Source organism: Pteropus vampyrus, unplaced genomic scaffold, assembly GCF_000151845.1.
Source record: "Pteropus vampyrus isolate Shadow unplaced genomic scaffold, Pvam_2.0 Scaffold659, whole genome shotgun sequence".
Lineage (NCBI taxonomy): Eukaryota > Metazoa > Chordata > Mammalia > Chiroptera > Pteropodidae > Pteropus > Pteropus vampyrus.
Genome location: NW_011889440.1, coordinates 29,915 through 40,844, shown reverse-complemented (window position 1 = coordinate 40,844; position 10,930 = coordinate 29,915). Strand labels below are relative to the sequence as shown.

At 46.3% G+C, this 10,930-nt stretch overlaps 1 protein-coding gene across 6 annotated transcripts in view; it reads left to right on the top strand.

The window, feature by feature from the left end:
- LOC105309029 (zinc finger protein 501-like) overlaps window positions 1-6,142 on the top strand; it is a 9,504-nt gene extending 3,362 nt beyond the window's left edge. For 2 of the 6 annotated variants that reach the window (XM_023525973.1, XM_023525971.1), the window contains exons 2-3: window positions 2,151-2,277; window positions 3,738-6,142. In XM_023525973.1, coding sequence (XP_023381741.1) covers window positions 2,244-2,277; window positions 3,738-5,017 — 1,314 coding nt within the window. In that variant the 5' untranslated portion in view covers window positions 2,151-2,243 and the 3' untranslated portion in view covers window positions 5,018-6,142. Of the gene's footprint in view, window positions 1-1,440; window positions 2,278-3,737 lie in introns of all 6 variants that reach the window. The other 4 variants (XM_023525975.1, XM_023525974.1, XM_023525970.1 and 1 more) reach the window with 3 other exon arrangements.
- The last annotated feature ends 4,788 nt before the right edge of the window (window positions 6,143-10,930 follow it).

Sequence of the window (10,930 nt, the reverse complement as noted above, 5' to 3'; positions counted from 1 at the left end):
GAACCAACAGCGAGGGTGCCTGAGAACTTGGGCGCCTATTCTGGAGGTAACTGGAGGTTTAGCTCAGAGGAGGGAGGCGATCTTAAAAGGTCTTACCAGCCTCCATATGGCTGTAGGGAGGCTGCAGACTGCGCGGTGTGGCAGGAGAACGTAAGATCGGGCTGTGGGCTACTAGTAACTCCAGGTGAGGCATAATGGACCGGAATGGTGGCTTCGGAAAAATGGTTGGATCCTGGATGCTTGTTTTAAAAAGGAGCAACTAGATTTTCTAATGTGGACAGGGAAAGAATGAAATACAGGATTCGGGGATGATCCCTGTGTCCGGCATCTGTAGGAATAGGTGCCATCATCCGAGCTGAGGAAGATTATAGTAGGAGATGTGTTCACTGAGGCTGCCAAGAGCTTTATTTTGGCCATGTTAAGAGTCTGAGGTGTTTCTCAGACCACTGAGTGGAGGCATGAATTGGGAAGCTGGACACAGGTCTGCAAATCTGGGAAGGGTTCTCCATAGAAACATCCAAAATGTTCTGGTGTGGACCCAGGTGAGCGAGCTGTGGTCACACTTAGGAATGGTAATCTGCAGATTATGGTGGCAAAACTATTAGGGAGCCAGGTAGGGGAGGGTGGGGTCTGCTTGAGTACCTGGGCGATGTTTGGGTCTTCACAAACACGGGTGAGGCAATTAAGTGGCCATGAAGGGAAGACACGCGGAGGACAGGATAGTCTAGCAGGTGACCAGGGCTTCCAAGCGAAGAATGGATATGAGGTGGAAGCAGAGGCCTAGGAATAATTGAAGCAAGATGACGCCTAGGCCAGAGCTGGTGCTTATTCTCCGTGCTATGCGCCCACCAGAATTTTGTGACAGTTTTGATGGGGCCCGGGGTGTTTCATCCATCCTGGAGGATCAGGTCAAGGGCACGTACCGTCATCTGTGAGAGTCACTGGGCGTGAGGTGGGTGAGCAGTAGGGCCGAGCTTTGAATGAGTTTAGGCAAACAGGAAGTCCGGACTGCTGAGGGCTGGCAGGTGCAGCACAGAAGTGGCGGAGAGGCGTGGGCGTCTGAGAGCACCGTGATTCTGGCTGGCCAAGCCCGAGGCAAGGGACCGCGTCAGACAGGGAGACTTCTGTGGAAATGGCTGGAGCTGCGGCCCTAGCGGGTGCAGTGGGGAGTCTGTGGTAATATGAGATCGCGGTTGAACTCGCCCAGCACACTCTGGCTGTTTTCTGCCAGGCTGTAGTGTGAGGCCTCGCGTCAGTCCCACTGTTAGGTGCTGCCTTTACATCTGCTGAAACCCGGAGGGCCTGAACTGGCCCGAATGCAAGTTCCCTCCCGCACTGTGCGCCTTCGGATAAGTTTGACTCTCAAGCGATCTCTTTTTACCAAGGATGCCAGACCCATTTCTTCTTTCGCCCCTTTTTTTTTTTTTTTTTTTTAATTAGGTTTTAGTTCTCTACCAGCCCATGGACTTACTCAGATCAACCAGTTCCATCCTCCTGCTGGGACCTAGGGGCGCTTCGCCCTCTCGATACTGCAAAGCGCACTTCCACAGCCCCTGGCTGTTCACTGTTTTCCGTAGTACAGCCCCCACGTGTTACCCCCACCCCACGGCTCTGAATATATGTGGTTGATTAAACTGCTGTTAGTGTCGTCGGTCCAGTGTCCAGTGTCGTATGTTTGGCTGTCTACATAACTCTGCGATAGGATCTCACCCTCAGCAGTTGCCTGGGGGAGGAGGTCATTCTATTACCTATAAAGTGGGGGGCAGGGAGAGGCTATGGAGTGGGGCAGTGAAGTGTCGGTGGCCTTGGGCATGTGGCTGCGCTGGGCGTGTCCTCTTAAGTATTGTGTGCACTTGGAGCGGGAGTGTGCCTGACACCGCCAGGTCCCTCCTGTTGGCACTTTCGTGATCTCGGCTGTACTGGAGGAATAGTCCACTGGGAGCTGGAAGAATCTTCTGTGCCGGGCCCAGAGCCCAGAAATCTGTGTGTTCTTCATGAGGAGAGCGCAGTGTCTGTCATTGGCACGAGGGCCCGCGTTTTCCTCTGAGATGGGGAGCTGGGGAGAATGGGCATGGGCCATTAGATGGGGGAGGAATTGTAGGTCCTTAGGAAAGAGCCGTTTGTGGTTTCATCTGTCCCCATCATGCCAGGGCAGTGTGACCTTTGAGGACGTGGCCGTGTACTTCTCCTGGGAGGAATGGGATCTCCTTGATGAGGCTCAGAGGCGCCTGCACCAGGATGTGATGCTGGAGAACTTGGCACTTATGACCTCCCTGGGTAAGATCCTCACACCCTCCTCTGTGCCCTGAGCTGGTCTTTGCCCTTCCCTTTACCCCAGAGCCAAGTCTGTCCTTCTCACATGGGACCCCGGCACCGCATGCTCCTCCAGGGCCCCGGGTAAGTGCGTGGTTGGCTGGGCTGAGGTGTGTGCACGGCTCTCTCTTGAACGTGCCCAACACCCGCTACCCCAAGCCTCCCACGAAAGATCCCAGCGTCAGTTGTCTTGCGGTCACCGCTGTGGATCCCACCTTGCCTGCTGTCCCCTTAGCCAGGCAGGTTTGTGCAGATCCAAAGCCACTCCCTGCCCAAGGTTTACTTCTTGCCGCGTGCCTGCCTGTGCCAAGAGTTGTCGCCCATTCCTGTTACGTTGTCACTTCATTTCCGTTACGTTGTCACTGCACAGGTGGACAATGGGATGTTCTCGTAGACCCTCCTCAGTGGCTCTGTAGTGGTTAGTTTTCTTGCTCGGTCTGTCATGTGCTGAGTTGTTCCTGGCTGCACACCTCCTGCCTGTCCCTTAGCACGTGCATCACGCGGGGGCCATGTCATTGCTCGTCTTGGGGGTGGGGTGGGGAGCCCTCAGTGGTCCACAGAATGGCTGTGAGTTCACCCACAGCAAGATGGGCTCAGAGGGAGCCTGGTCCTGAGGAGTAGCACCCTGGGGGCGGAGCGTGTGATGTCAGGGTGGCGTTACAACCGTACCAGAAACCTATTCTGTTTGACTCTGATTTTGGTTCCAAAGCCAAAGGCTGCATTCCATTTCTGCCTTTCCATGTCCATTCGTGACACTTCGCCAACTGACAGTTCTGCATGTCACCTCTCCTCTTAACGTCCGGCCCGCGGGCTGATTCTCACATCTCTGGCCTCCGCGTCGCACGGTTCATTCGTGGCCAGCGGTGCTCTCCAGCGCTGACCTCTGCTGCCGTCACGATGTGCGCGCGTAGACAGTCCTCGAGCGCCAGCTGCTCTGGTGCCGTCGGCTGTTCCTGAGCCCGGATACACCCTTCTTCACAGCACTGGTGGGTCCGCTGCAGACAGGATCCTGCCGAACGTTCTCACAGGAACGAGAAGGAGCCCCTGCGCTCCCCTTCTGAATTCTGCCCGCATTTTGTGCTCTTTCTAGCCTAGTACTTTTTTACCCAGTGTTACGGTGTCAACTCCCAGCAGACAAGTCTGGCTAAAATTTGTTTACAGAGAAGTGAGTTGTGAACCTGCCTCTCCTCCCTGTGCTGCACTGCGTGGTGTCACCTTCGCTTCACGAGGCTTCCCACATTCTGTCACCTCATAGCCCAGTACTGCCAAGAGTGCTACTAAGGAATCCTCAACCTGAACCCAGCTCCTCACTTCTGTAAACGATCCTCAGACTTATTCCTGGTCGTGTCAAACACAGAGTGGCGTGCAGGCTGCCCCCTCCTACCTCAGACAGCGTGCACTTTACCATATTTCTTTTCTTTCAGGTTGGTGGTGTGGGGCAGAGGACGAGGCACCTGAGCAGAGCATTTCTGTAGGAAGAATGTCACAGGTCAGGATTTCTGAAGCAGGTCTGTCTTCCCAGATGGCCCACCCGTGTGGGAGGTGTACCCCCATGTTGAAAGACATTTTGTACTTGGCTGAGCATCAGGGAACACATCCTGGACGGAAGCTGTGCAGGCTTGTCCTTCGTGGGAAGCAGTTACATTTCGGGGCAGACCTCCCTCAGCACCAGATACAGAACATTGGAGAGAAGCCTCTCGGGATCAGCGACTGCAGAGCTCCTGTTTCTGGGAAGCCCTTTACCTGCTGGGAGGTTGGGAAGCACTTCCCGGCCACTTCAGGACCTCTCCAGGTACAAGCCACTAACACTGAAGAAAATCCAAACGCTGGAACCAAGTGTCTGGCAGCCTTTCCCAGGCAGAAAACTCATCGCAGCCCTCAAGAATGCACGAAAGTTCTCAGGTACAAACACACACTTGTTCATCACAAGAGAGTCCTCAGTAGAGAAAGATGTTACGTATGCAGTGAATGTGGGAAATCCTTTAGCCAAAGTTACAGCCTCAACAGACATTGGAGAGTTCACTCGGAAGAAAGGCCTCATGAGTGCAGTGAATGTGGGAAGTCCTTTAGCAAAAGCTGTACCCTCAGTAACCATCAGAGAGTTCACACTGGAGAAAGGCCTTATGAGTGTAGGGAATGTGGGAAAACTTTTACTCATAGCTCTAACCTCATGAAACACCAGAGAGTCCACACTGCAGAAAGGCCTTATAAGTGCAAGGAATGTGGGAAATTCTTTAACTACAGGTCGATTCTCTTAGAACACCAAAGAGTTCACACTGGAGAAAGGCCTTATGAGTGCAGTCAGTGTGGGAAATCTTTTAGCCAAAGATCCCACCTCAATAACCATGGGAGAATTCACACTGGAGAAAGGCCATATGAGTGCTGTGCATGTGGCAGGTCCTTTAGCCATAGCTCCAGCCTCATTAAACACCAGGTAGTTCACAGTGGAGAAAGGCCTTATGAGTGTAGGGAATGTGGGAAATGCTTTTACCGAAATTCTAGCCTCATTCAACATCAGAGAGTTCACACTGGAGTAAGGCCTTATGAGTGCAGCGAATGTGGGAAGTTATTTAGTAACAAGTCCAACCTCAATAAACATTGGCGAGTTCACACTGGAGAAAGACCTTATGAGTGCTGTGAATGTGGGAAATCTTTTAGCCAAAGCTCTAGTCTCATTCAACACCAGAAGGTACACACTAGGTGATGGTCTTATGAGTGATGTTATGAACTGAATGTTATGTTCCCCCAAATTCATACGTTAGAACCCTGTCCCCCAATGTGATTACGAGTTGAGGTCTTTGGGAGGTGATTGGAACGTAAATGGGTCATGAAGGTAGAACCCTCATGAATGGGATTCGTTTCCTTGCAAGAGTCAGGCGAGAGCTTGCTCTTTTCTGCTGTTTAAGGCCCTTTGAGAGAAGATGTCACTGTGAATCAGAAAGCAGGTTCTCACTAGACACGACCTGACCATATGGGGACCATGATGTCAGACGTCTAGCCTTGAGAAGTGGGAGAAATACATTTCTGTTGTTTATAGGCCCCCAAGTTTATATTATTTTATAGCGGCCCAAGCTACAACAAATATGCAGAATATGGATAATTCTTTAACCAAAGATACAGTCTCATAAAAATCAGAGTTCACACTGGAACAAGGCCTTTATGAGTGTAGCGACTGTCATAGTTCCTTTAGTCAATCATCTGTCGTCATTCCACACTTTCGGTTCACACTGCAGAAAGGCTTTCAAATAGGGGACTCTGTGATATTTTTTTGCTTAGTATGATTACGCTGGAGGAGAACCTTTGCAAGGCAGCCATAACCTGGCTTGTCTGAATGTCCACAGTGGGGTGATTATCCATGTGTTCCAGTTACTTGGAAAACATTCAGGCGCTGCACTGTGTTTTCTGATCTTCCCAGAGTCCTGATAGACTTAAGTCATTGCCAGTTTCTGTGGCAGAAGTAATTTTGCCTCTGCTCTGCTGCCTGGCAGGTCCCCACAGTGTACATCAGTCACCACCCCTCATGCTTAGGGAATCTGACCTCTGTGCTCTCTCATTGCTGATGGAAGTTACTGGTGATTGGGACACCCAAGGGAGCCTCATTCCATACTCTCTTACTGGGCTTCGATATGACCTAGTGTAGCCCAGAGGACCTGGTCTGAGTTCTGGGTGGTGTCTTGTGAAGCAAGACTATGTTTCTTGGGAACATTGTTAGTCTTATGTGAGGCTTGTGATAAATCTTTGCAGCTTCCAAATCACCAACCCAGGAATTGTGCTACACGTTTTTCTGGTTTTTGCACTAATAAAGACCTTTTTGTTTAATTACCTTTAATGTTGGGTGTTCTTTTCATTTTGAGAGGCAGTTTGAAAGCAGAATTGAGCTCTGCCGGCATGAAAGGAAGAACAGATTTCATTAGTAACCAAACTTCATGTTTTAGAGAGGACAATGTAATTGCGAATGAATGAATGAATAAAAGCTCTCCACTTTTCTATCTTAATTTGCATTATGACCCAAAGCCTTTGTTATGGGCTAAGTGTGTACCCCAAAATTTATATGTCAAAGTTCTAACCCCCAATATCTCAAAATGTGACTTTAGTTGGACATAACAGCTTTAAAGAGATATTAAGTTAAAATGAAGTCATTAGGGTAGATTCTTAAGCAATATGGATGGTGTCCTTAGAAGTGAGAACACAGATATGCACAGAAGGGAAACCACCACTGCAAGCCAAGGAGAGGCCTCGGAGGAAATCCACCCTGCTGACAACTTATTCTCAGATTTCTAGACTCCACATTTGTGGGAAAATGAACCTCTGTTGTCTAAGCCATTCTGTTGGCGGTACTTTGTTATGACAGTTATAGCCAACTAACAGCCCCCTGGACTTTGTGGTCTGGATGCCAGGATTTTTTGTGGGCACAGAGGGAGCAGCTGTGACAACCTCCAGTGCTTGTCCACGGTTTAGATAATGCCAGGTACAGTCGAGTGGAATATCTCCCCCAGGTCCTGTGAAGGAGCCATGTACCCTGATGTACAGAAATCACTTGTAACAATACGGGGGAACCATAACTGGTAATCCATAAGACTGGATAAATAGGGGCTGGAGGAGACCCAGCCACCACCATGGGATATGCTGCCTCTAAAAGTACATGCACAAATATTCCACTGGCTGTGCAGCATCAGGGTGGACAAAAACACCTCAACATTCAGACCCATGTATCTTGGGGAACAGATCATCGTCAGATAAGAATCTACAGGTTTTGGATTCCCATCACCTCCCCGGGTTGTTCTTGTCATCAAGGCCACTGCTGTGCAGGCAGGAGAATGAAGATAAAGAGAATTGAGATCTCAGAGTCCGGGGATGTGGCATTTGTGACCCAGCCTGGCCAGTATTCCTGTTGACACGAGTGGAAGTACCCTTCATTGCTTGCCAGCTGCCACTGAGACAAGACTGACTTCGCTAGGACAAGAGGAGAGCGTGTAGAGTCAATGTACAGTAACCAAAGCTTATCGTCTAAAAAGAGTAGGAGATTGAAGTTTTTACTTTGAAATGGAATTAAAGGATTATTAAGGAGTGATGTAAGAAACATGGCAGAGTAAGAAACGTCCCCAGATCTCTCCCCTTGAAACAACAACAAGCTGAACACCTAAAATAAAAAACATCGAAACTGCACACCAGCATGTCTGAGTGTGGTATCTGCGCATACAGATCAGAACCTCCCGGGTGTCGGGTGGTGGACTGGGAGAATCAAAGACGCTGCCTCACAGCCGGAGCTCCCCGCAGGAGGAAGAGGAGGGGAGAAGGTGCGGCGGGTTCCCTGAACAACCCTGCCTGGGAGAGCTGTGAACTCCGCTCAGCAGCAGTGCCTAGGGATCAGGACAGAGAACAGAGAAGTGGGGACGACAGAGAAACAACAGTTGATTATTACCAGCTGTGGTGCAAAACAGGAGGCTGAGCTGCAGCTCCCACCCCCCAATCAAGAGGGCCCTTCCCCCCATGTCCTCTGAGACCAAACACTGTAGAACCCCAGGGGAATCTGAGCAAACGCTGCCAAAATTGTTGCTGACACTGACAGGAACAGAGACTGAGGGTAGCAAGTGTGACTAAACATCCATAAGAAAAAAGCATTATTAAAACTTTATATAAAGCAGGGATACAAGAGGCTTAGATGCCACCCACTGGAAACCAAAAGAAAAACACCTTTTTTTACAACGAGCTAAAGACCTTTATGTTATAAATCTTTCTGAGGGGAAAAAAATTAGAATACACTTCTATTAATGGCTAGGTGGAGAAATAGTCCATTAAACACCATGAGCAACCAAGGTGACAAAGCAGCTCAGAAACAAAATCTCCAGAAAATAAGCTTAAAGATATAGAAATATGTGGCTTAAATGACAGAATTCAGGATGGTGCTTCTGAAAAAACTCAATGAGATCCAAAACAATTTATATCAACAATTTTAAGAATTGAAAAACAACCAGATGAGCAGAATGAGTTCTTTTGCAAGGAGATTGAAATCCTCAAAAAGAACCAAATAGAACTTCTGGAGATGAGCACACTGCAAGAGATAATAGCAAGCTTGGGAAATAGAGTCGAACAATTGGAGGAAAAGATCAGTGATATTGAAGACAAATCTAGAAATAAATCAGAAAGAAGAGAGAAACCGAAGAGTGAAAAATAATGAAAGAGAAATTCAAGAAATAGCTGATTCCATCAGGAGAGGAAAGATGAGAATAATGGGCATAATTGAAGGGGAGGAAAAGGATTAGGGACTAGAAAGCATTTTCAGACAAATAGTTGACAAAAATTTCTCAAAAATAAGGAATGAGCTGGAGCTTCGAATTCAAGAGTCAGCAGAACACCCGATTACCTCAACCCAAAAAGGCCTTCACCACGAAACATAGTATTAATGAAAATCAATGACAATTCTCAGGACAGCCAGAGAAAAGAAGGAAACCTAATAGATTATCGTTGGACTTCTCAGCACAAACCTTACAAGCTAGAAAGGAGTGGAATCAAATAGTCAAACTATTAAATGGAAGGAACTACCAGCCAAGAATAAAGTATCCAGCAAAGCTCTCCTTTAGATATGAAGGAGAAATAAATACCTTTCCAGACATAGAGAAACTGAGGGAATTCTCCACTATGAGGCCTGCATTACAGGAAATACTGAAAGGGGTCAGCTCACTTAAAATGACCAGAAACAAACAAACAACTGGGAGTGAGGCAACTAGCAGGCAGATAGAAGCAGAGGAGTGCAAACCTTACTAAGAATAGGGCATTATAAAATTAAACAATAAAAAGAGATTTGCTATAGCAAGAGAATAATGAAAGTTCAGCATACATAGGGACAAATCGAGACAACAATGACTGAAAACGGGAGGATTCAAAGATCCAAATTCACAAAGAGGAATGAAGATAAGGCACACACAGAAGAAAATATAAACGATCCTCTACATATTTTTAATGGTAACCACACGCAAAAGATTCAGAACTGAAGTATATAACAAAACAAGGACTAGAGAGAAAACCCACAAAACCCAACAACAACAACACACAACAACGACAACAACAACAACAGCACACAAGGACAAGGAAGCAATGGAAACACTGAGCTACCAGAAAGCAAAAGATAAATCGGCTATAGGAAAACCTCGTATTTGAATAATCACCCTAAATGTAAATGGACTGAACTCACCAATAAAAAGGCACAGAGTTGCAGATTGGATCACAAAACAAAACCTAACCATGTGCTGCCTCCAGGAGACACATCTCAGTTCCAGAGACAAATAGAGACTCAGAGTGAAAGAGTGGAAAATGATTTTTCAAGCAAATGACATTCAGAGAAAAGTGGGAGTAGCGGTACTAATATCAGACGAAATAGACTTCAAAATAAAATAGGTAAAGAAAGATGAAGGATACTTAATAATGATAAAGGGAATCGTGCACCAAGAAGACATCGCATTTATTAATATCTATGCTCCTAATCAGGGAGCCCCAAAATATATAAAGCAATAACAACTAAAAGGAGAAACAGACCAAAACAGTTTCATCGTAGGGGACCTAAACACCCCACTGTCTGATATGCACAGACCATCCAAAAAGAAAATCAATAAGGAAATAACATCCTTAAATTACACATTAGACCCACTGGATGTAATTGATATTTAGAGTTTTTCATCCCTAAACAGCTGCTTATACATTCTTCTCTAGTGCACATGGAACATTCTCAAGGATTGACTACATACTGGGACATAGAGACAGCCTCAACAAATATAAGACAGTTGAAATCATACCAACCATATTCTCTGATCATAACTCTTTGAAGCTTGAGGTCAACTGTAAAAAGAAAGCGGGAAGAACCACAAACACATGGAGAATAAACAACATGCTATTGAAGAATGGCTGGGTCAGAGATGAAATAAAAAGATCAAGAAATACATAGAAATGAATGGTAATGATAGTCCAACATATCAAAACTTTTGGAACACAGCAAAAGCGGTTCATATCATTACAAGCCTATCTCCAAAAACAAGAATGAGCCCAAATAAACAACCTAACACTTCTTAAAAAATTAGAAAAAGAACAAATGAAACCTAAAGTTAGCAGAAGGAAAGAAATAATAAAAATTAGAGCAGGATTAAATGAAATTGAAAACAACAATAACAAAAATAGGAAAATGCAACAAAGAGCTGGTTCTTGAGAAGGTTAATAAAATTGACAAACCCCTGGCTAGACTCACTAAAGAAAAAAGAGAGGACACAAATAAACAAAATCAGGGATGAAAGAGGAGAAATGACAGACACTGCAGAAATATAAAGGATCATACAAGAATACTATGAAAAACCATATAACACCAAATTTAATAACAGAAGAAATGGACAAGTACTTAGAAAGATGCAACCTTCTGAGACTGAATCAAGAAGAACTGGAAAATCTAAATAGACTGATCAGTAGTATGGAAATTGAAACGATCATCAGAAACCTACCAAAAAGTAAAAGTTCAGGACCAGGTGGCTTCACCAGTGAATTCTACCTAACATTCAAAGAAGATTTAATACCGATTCTCAAACTCTTCCAAAAAGTTGAAGAGGTGACAATACTTCCCAGCTCATTTTATGAG